The sequence below is a fragment of the Hypomesus nipponensis genome, chromosome 8 (assembly GCF_054491055.1).
Source record: "Hypomesus nipponensis isolate SF chromosome 8, ASM5449105v1, whole genome shotgun sequence".
NCBI classification, from domain to species: Eukaryota; Metazoa; Chordata; class Actinopteri; order Osmeriformes; family Osmeridae; genus Hypomesus; species Hypomesus nipponensis.
The window spans coordinates 13946532-13955739 of NC_140368.1; the positions used below are offsets into that span (position 1 = coordinate 13946532).

Below are 9208 nucleotides of genomic sequence, written 5' to 3' on the forward strand. Positions count from 1 at the left end.
TTTCAATTCATTTATCTGCAGGAATGATTGCGACTATCAGTCTAGAGCCCACTGCCTGACTGAGGAGGTGAAAGTTTCGCCACAGGAAGATAAACCGCAAAAGACAATATCGTACATGATTTGCGTGTTCATCGGAAGAGAGGTAGTGGGGAAACTGTCCTCTGAAAGGAAATAGACAATCGGTGGATTGGAGTTTTCTCAGTTCAGCGAGGTCTGATAATTTTTGCAGGCAGAGGTAGGGACTGAGAATATTTGTGCGTGATTTTTGATTTCTGCACTCAGTCGTCTCAGCGAGTCCAGACTGAAGATGCTCTTGGACGCAGGACCACAGTATCCTACCATAGGAGTGACTACTTTCGGCTCCTCACGGCATCACTCAACAGGCGAAGTCACAGAAAGAGAAGTGGCTTTGGGGATAAATCCGTTCGCAGACGGGATGGGTGCTTTCAAAATCAACCACAGTTCGCATGATCTTGGCTCCGGGCAAACTGCATTTTCCTCCCAAGCGCCCGGCTACGCAGCCGCTGCCCTGGGACATCACCACCACCCGACTCATGTCAGTTCTTACTCCACGGCAGCTTTCAATTCCACCCGGGATTTTCTCTTCAGAAATCGTGGCTTCGGAGACGCTACCAGCGCTCAGCATAGTCTCTTCGCCTCCGCAGCGGGAAGTTTTGCAGCCCCACATGGACACTCAGATGCAGCGGGACACCTGCTCTTCCCAGGACTTCACGAGCAAGCCGCGAGCCATGCTTCCTCAAATGTTGTTAATAGTCAGATGCGATTGGGCTTTTCGGGGGACATGTACGGCAGAGCCGACCAGTATGGCCACGTTACCAGCCCGCGGTCCGACCACTATGCTTCGACCCAGTTGCATGGCTATGGCCCTATGAACATGAATATGGCCGCGCATCATGGAGCAGGGGCCTTCTTCCGTTACATGAGGCAGCCGATAAAACAAGAGCTGATCTGCAAGTGGATCGAACCGGAGCAACTAACGAACCCGAAAAAGTCGTGCAACAAAACTTTTAGCACAATGCACGAGCTCGTCACCCATCTGACTGTGGAGCATGTGGGAGGACCGGAGCAGTCGAACCACATTTGCTTCTGGGAAGAGTGTGCCCGAGAAGGAAAACCATTCAAAGCCAAATACAAACTTGTGAACCACATCAGAGTGCACACCGGAGAGAAACCATTTCCATGTCCATTTCCCGGTTGTGGCAAAGTATTTGCTCGATCGGAAAATCTAAAGATTCACAAAAGGACTCACACTGGTAAGATTTGATATCAGACATTTTTAAGACGTAAAAATATAGAATGGCAAATAGTCTAGTCTGTCAATACTAGTACAATTATACAGCGGCATTCAGTTGACTAACATGAATGCTTTATAATAGTCGATATATAGCCTAACATATTTTATTGAGCCTACAAATTTATTAAAAGAAGGAAAAATGCAACACATTTTAGTGTGGCAGACTTGAGGATATGAGGGAAAATTAATTGGTTTGTTGTTGTAGGACATAGAAGTATTATTTAGTGTATAAACGGGTTCAATGCACAGAAATAAGTAACATTTGTTGCCATTTATTAGGCCTAATTTAATTAGTATTGTATATTTCATATCGACTATGCATTCGTTCCTTTCATTATGGTTTTTCAATATTTATAACAGTTCTGAGAGATAAAATGTTTATATTTGTACTTCGCAGGTGAAAAACCTTTCAAGTGTGAGTTTGAGGGCTGCGACAGACGGTTTGCAAACAGCAGCGATCGCAAGAAACACATGCATGTCCACACGTCCGACAAGCCCTATCTTTGCAAAATGTGCGACAAGTCATACACACACCCCAGCTCTCTCCGGAAACACATGAAGGTATAGTACTGTGTTAAACGTGAATACATTCTTACGTTATAAATAAAATATGATAAGCCTACATGTTTATGTTATTTTATTGATTATGGTTTGCTTATTATTATAGCATTCCCGTAAATTAATGTGTGAGTAATTTGGTAATACCAGGAAACAGATAGCCTACATACATTCATTGCACATTCAGAAAGCCTACCTTTGAATTCAAATGTAGGCTTGAAGAGAATATGTTAACTAATTTATAGTAGCCTATAATGCGTGCTGTGGGAATTAAATTATCTGAACAGTGAACACATCCAGTTAGCCTATAACCTACCTTTCTCAAGTAAATTAATAGATTAAAAGTGTCAAATAAATGTCATACTTTGCAATTAATTATGTATTTCACGCTGTTTTGAGTTCAGCAAAGTCTTCAGTGAAATGTAATACATTTTTCTAATGTTTATATCGCAGGTTCACGAGTCGAACACTCAAGGATCCCAACCATCGCCAGCGGCAAGTTCAGGGTACGAGTCATCCACGCCACCAACTATTGTGTCACCGTCTACAGAGAACCAGAGCAGCAGTTCCATATCACCAGCAGTATCGACAGTTCATCATACAAGTCACAGCACGCTGTCATCAAATTTCAATGAATGGTACGTGTAAATATTTCTGAAAAGACTGCAGATCTAAGACTGCTTTGGAATCAAAGACTAACAAGTCAGCCATTAACGCGTGGACCGAGAGAAAAATAAAACAAGGAGGCCAAAATGGTTGGTTAACGGCTATTTAGCAAAGAAAGAGAACAATGCATGGACAAGGTGCAAGGCCAGCTACCAAGTTTTACATTTTCTTTATATCAAAAGACTGAAGTGGGAAATCTCGAAATGCATGCTATCTGCGGGTAGTGCCCTGATTTTTGTACATAAAGATTCACTTAGTTCAAAATGTAATATTTTATTTTGTAAATAGTTATATCACAGTTTAAGGGAATTTGTGAAAATGTGGTCCCTAGATATATGGAAATGAGATGGTTTAAGAATATTGCGATGAGTAGACTTGATTGAACAGAATGTTATAGTTATGTGTACCAAATGTGAATTATTCAGTATTACTACAGTCTACACGTCAACCTAACCGACTATTAGTATTAATGTGCTTTTGTATTCAGTGCAACATTTCGTCCAAGGTCCAGTTTGAGTAGCACAGTATCATTGTTGTTATTTAATGTCATGTCGATAAATCGTGTAGTGAAAGCCTGAAACTCCGTGTCAATCTGTTTATGTACGTGATAAATATAAAACTCTCTGTCCATGCCTTGACAATTGCAAGGAATTATTACCTGTAAATAGATCAATTTTCCATATTTATCCGCATGTAAAGGACCGGTAACACATGTTAGAAATGATCGGTATTTATGGAGAAATACGCTCGTATGTAAAATTTAGTTTACAATAATGTTTGGTTACATTTCGTACTATATTAAAGGATTAAAAATACAATCACCGATTGCCTGCTAAATCTTTGTTCAGAATCAGAATCAGAAGGGATTTTATTCGCCATAAATGTTTGCACAGACAAGGAATTTACTTTGGCAGGAAGGTGCACACATTAAACATATAGGAATCTTGAAACTTAAATTCTTAAACTCATTCCCGTAACATTTTTAGGCATGACTGGCAGAGTGAATACTGCTTGCTGTATAGAACCCAACAGCCCTAGAAAGGATACAACTGTGAATATGGATATGAGAACTCGGCCTATATGTATGTTTTCACCAAATAAGAAAATGTTCATGGCTGTGCCACTAAATAGCTGAACGTCGACACGTCCACCCGTTTCAATGTAACAAAATTGTAACATATTCCTATAGGTTATTTGAAATATGATGGACAAGTGTAACAATTTAGATACGCTTATTGATACACAGGGTTTAAATCACATCACCCTTACATCAGTGAACAACTAGTCTAATCGTATAATAGGTAATTTATGTGAAGTAATTTGATTTTGGCTCTGTCTCGTGTCTTCTGTTGATCCCAAATTAACATGCCAGACGTTGCCCTGAAGTATAATGTGCGAATTAAAACGATTAATCGTGACGGATACTCATCAGTGTAAACTGGATAGTTTATGTTGCTTAATTATTCTCGAATCTAATTTATTTTCCCTGTGTCGGATTTCATAGTTTTAGGAAGTGTTGTGGAGTCACTGTTTGTCTTTTGTTACTTAGCAGCTTCCTTGACCGCCCCATTAGGCAGAAATCACATCAACAGACTCCAATGATCATGAGCGTGGTTAACAGTGCCAGTGTGCAAAACCCAATAATCTAATTCACAATCTCTCAGTTCACTACTAAATTGCCATTTGGACACTTTTACTGAATATATAATCTGCATATTGAACGCAAATGCATTTTGCTGTTGCAATATCGTGCTTCGTTGTGATAATATTTGTAGCGTAGGCTGTAGGTGTGTGTTTGCGAAAGTGTGTGGTCGAATTATTTCAAGCACAACTATTAAACAGCAATAGTTCAGTTGTTCTGAGGTTAAGGCCTAAATAAAATCACAAAAAAATGACCCCAACTCTACACGTCCAGTAGGCTAATTCAAATGTAGCCGTAATAACAACTTGTGTACCTGTGTGTGTATGTTTGTGTGTGTTTGTGTGTGTGTGTGTGTGTGTGTGTGTGCGCGCATGCGTGTGGGTGTGTTTGCGAGAGAAAGTCCCAAAAAGTGCACGATATCTGGGGTGATTTTATGAAATATATTTAAATGTATTCATGTTTTCTTTTCATGGGCTATTAACTTTTGAGATAAATTAAGGACTGTAATAAAATGACTTTTCGACTCTATTTAACACTATCTATTTAGGTTATAGTGCTGATACATCTCAATGCATGCACCACTAGATCAGCAATAGAAAGTGTTAGGTATCGATCCATGCAATGAAATGCATTCTTTATAGAGACTTGTTCAGGGTGGCAGGACAACCTCATGTATCTATTACGGAAATGGAATCAGACTGCAATAGAACGTGTGGAACAACATCAAAAGGCATATGCAAGTTTAACTTCAGCTGTTAACAAATACGCCTGGTGCAGGGGTTTGTTGTTTTTTTTCACCATTGTACTCACATATTGGATTTGTTACAAAGGGCTTAGAGCTTTGAATGACAATATAGACAAGCACTTAATATTTCAAACAATTTGCAAATAATTACGGTGTGTCCAAGTACATTGGCAGTGTCAGTCAAATCTTAGCCAGCAGATTAATCAACTAGAAACACGTTTTTGTTCACTTCTTGGAAGACAGTCTTAAGTTAGCCTACACATCAAAGCTCGAAATCTCATATTAAACAAATGCATTTTGATAGTAGTTTTTTATTTTGATAAATTTAACAACCGAAAAAATGCTACGAAGATTTGATGCACTACATAATAGTTGCATACTTTGATACACTACATGTGAGAGAAAGTAAGTTGCAAATAAAGCAAAGGGCGCAGGCGCCAACACTTAACTATGAATATTTATACATGCACTTGCAGCCAGTAAACCGGTCCCGATTTGTTTGTGTTGATTACTATGACGAAAATCCAGGTTTATTTTGATACTCTAGGTGGAAAAATAACTTTAATGATCTTAAAGTCGTTAGCTCTACAATTGTAAACCGAACAGGAAGCCTAGGCCTAATGTTTATTTATATTTCCATTCTAAATGACTTGATAGCGTAATCTAACTGTACTTGTTAAAGACGAGTTCTTGTTGTTGTCGTAACTGTCTAAATCATTTTAATCAAGACCTTAAAAAATGGTGACAGCCCAGTTGTTCCATCAAGCATCGACCCCAAAATATGGAGGTGACTGACGCGTGTAACTCGAGAATATAGGGGGAAGCTTTAATGTGCCACTTGATGAATGGGGTGCCCATGTCTCCCAGACCCATGATCCCTATGTCCATCTGTTGTGCACAGTGTTAACTAAATTAATAAGTCAAACATTTACTCTTGGAGTTGACCTTCGCCTTGAATGTTAAGTCAGAACGATGTTATCAGATCAGAGGTCGATGTAATGACAGTGGACTACATGAAATTCCTAGTTTACACAACGTCGGCTATACATTTCCATTGTACACACAGAACAAAATAATCTAAATATTTATCGCAATATAATTATTTCGTAAATTTAAAAACGTTCTTGTGATATCCATTGAAAATCGAGATGGTTAAAGTTGGTAAATATATGAGGCTAGGCTAGGCTACGTCTCGTAATGTTGTTTCGCTTGAACTTTCCATACTATCAATCAAGACCATACAAATACAGACTTAGCCTATTGCATAATCTATATGAATTATTAGCAAATGCAAAGAACACTTCGGATCTCTGAACATTAATTCAAGGATTTAACTTTTCTGTCTGAAGTCAATAACATGTAAAAAGAATCTGGTATCAGCATAAATCTGTTTACACACAGACACAATAGGTTTTGCCCATTTGGAGACCATGGTCTGTTTGAAGATTTCTGGCCTTTTACAGTAACAAGGGTTACAAGCAAGGGCTTACAATAGCATTACATTAGACAGTCAAGAAGATCCACACCATAATCAGATTATCAAGTTGCTGTTTAGCTGATGTCTAAAGAGGAACGTCAACAGTGTTCTCTCAATGGGTAGCATTATAGGTAACCTATACTATATCAAATTGTAGAAGTGTAGAATTTGTAAATCTTTCCTTTGTAGCAGCCTTTCTCAAACGTTGGTCTGTGTTCAAGTGTCACTCTGAGGGCACAAAGCCCAATGCATGCCATTGCCTTTATTTTTTGTTAATTTACCATTGTACCTCCCCCCCACCCACCCACAAACATACACTCACACACAGACACACACTCACACACACACCGGACATGCAGGAGTGGGCGCGTTGGTCCTGCCGTTTGGTATCTGATGTTTCATTGCCATAATTTGTGTTAACAGGCTGTCCTACACAAAAAATAATCTTTATATAGTGTGAGTCGGAAGACGGCCACAGAAGATTTGCAGAGGTGCGGACATTGTCTTGACCTATGTTTTTGCCCTTCCCTGACGTGTTGCTAAATGGGGTCCTTTCAATTAGTTTTTGACAAATTTGTGACAAGGCCTGACTTCTCCCTGGGATGTTAAAAAAAATTTACAAGAAGAGAGATAATCCATCTCCTGCAGGACATTTTTGACGTTAAACCACGTTATCAACAGGCATTTATTATTATCTTGGACACTTTTAATAAATGTTACTAATTTACAAACAATTGCTTCACAACTGCTCTTCGCACTTTCAACAAGAAGTTTGTAAACCGTTTGTAATTACTTTATCATTTTAATTAAGTAAATGTAGACAGAATTCACACCTATTCAACAGAGCCTGGTAACATTTCTTTATGACAACAGGAAGGGCTTTGCCTTCCTTTAGCCTTACATGGGAGATTGTATTTCATTTTGACCTCATACAGTAATTATATGAATGAATTCACTAATAATTTATAATTGTACATAATAAAATCACTAATCATATTTCATATGCGCTATTTTTTTCTGCTTTGTGAATTAGGCTAATGGTGATATTAGCTATAATTCCTAATTTATATAACTTCCAGTATTAACAATTCATTTATTTAAAGCATTTGTATGTTATGTAATCAAAGGCAGGCTATCAAGGTTTTACAATATCAAAATGCACTAGTGGTTGGATTGGGACATACTTTATCAATATGTCTTGCAAGCAGCTTGTGGACATCTGCTTATTTAATTGCATCTCATCAGAATAATCATGATCATATCTGGAGGTGAAGCAGCAGCTTGGAACACTAAGATAATGACACGTGAGCATACGCACAACCAAAGGTTTAAGATCCATTAAAAAAACAATTTAGAGGAAATATACATTGAAGATGCATTATTTCATGTCAAATGTAAATTACAATTAAAATACTGCTTCATAGTTGATTCATTATGCTTACTATCAAATGTGTTTTTGCCCAGAATTACTCATAAACAACTATGGCAGAAATGTGCATATATTACGATTCATGGAAAGTGATAGATGGCCTGTGTGATTAATTTTCATTTTGGTTTGAAGTTAGGATACTTCTCAGATCCACACAAAGAAGATTGGGAAATTATTAACCTACTAAACATTATTACAGTTTATTTACACTGAGAGGAGATCTTGACTGAATGTAAATTCACCCCTAGGGGAGTTTTTTGTTCAATTCAAACAATCAAAATAAAGAAGAAGAAAACAACTGACCTAATTGTGCTTTGAACCAAAAAAGGAAAATTTACTTCATTACATTTACTTCACCAATATGAATGTATTTTTGCAAACAATTGTTAAACAACTATTGTTGTTTTCCTATAGCAGAAAGCGTTGCCTAAAATGTTCAAGATTATAATTTGAATAATTTTGCAATCAATAACATCCCTATATTTAATACCTAACCCTAACCAATCCCAGTGCAATATCAATTTTTAACCATATGCATATTGTGTGTAAAATGATATCCAATATTGATCTAAGTACATCTCCTCCAATGTAGCTTCCTAAAATGTCCACAAAAATAAACATTTAGAGATTCAAATACATGTTTTCAGCATAACTGCCACAAAAAAGTATCACCTATTGTCTCGGCCATGTGAAAGTCCATCTTGCAAAACTTCAACAGTTTGTGACTGAACCCCAGTGGTTCAGACAACCATTGCCTATGTGGAACAATTGCCAGCTACAGACGTGGTTGAAGATAACCCCTTGATAGACGATGATAGACAGATGGTTCCTCCAATCACTTGTTGAGTTTTTTCAGGGCCTGCCCTATTCCAAACAGTTTCCAAGGACAACTTCCCAGATGTATATGTTTAACAAACCTTCTGGCAAGTCGGGTTAGATAAAACTGATAAGGCTGTACCAGTCCCTGAGATGTCCAACCATATCAGGAAGGTCAAAGGTGAGATATTAGACTAAAATCAGCTATTTTTTTATCATCATTCATTTGAATTGGGAATTTTTTTATAAATGCATGTGTTGTAATTATTCTTGAAATCAACTTGTCCTGGTTGAAGTAAACAATTAAATAATTACAAGGGCAGTTTATGTGTTCTTAGTAATATTACAAAACCACAACATTCTCTTGACTTGGTCGGAATATGTCTGTAGTCTGTCTCATCAGTATTCATACATTTATAACTTTACATAGATGCCAGATAGTTAAAAAACAACAAGAAAAAACAGCTGTTGTTTAAGACTACTTGGTTGTATTATACACTTTTAACCATACCATTGTGCCAAATGTCAAATTTGTATTAAAAGGTTAGTTGAGTTATGAC

At 37.6% G+C, this 9208-nt stretch overlaps 1 protein-coding gene across 1 annotated transcript; it reads left to right on the forward strand.

Moving 5' to 3' along the window:
* On the forward strand, positions 1–3357 carry zic1 (zic family member 1 (odd-paired homolog, Drosophila)). Its single transcript, XM_084703580.1, has 3 exons — positions 1–1274; positions 1713–1876; positions 2327–3357. Exons 1-3 carry the CDS (start codon positions 308–310, stop codon positions 2519–2521), a joined length of 1326 nt encoding a protein of 441 aa, XP_084559706.1. The 5' UTR covers positions 1–307; the 3' UTR covers positions 2522–3357.
* The last annotated feature ends 5851 nt before the right edge of the window (positions 3358–9208 follow it).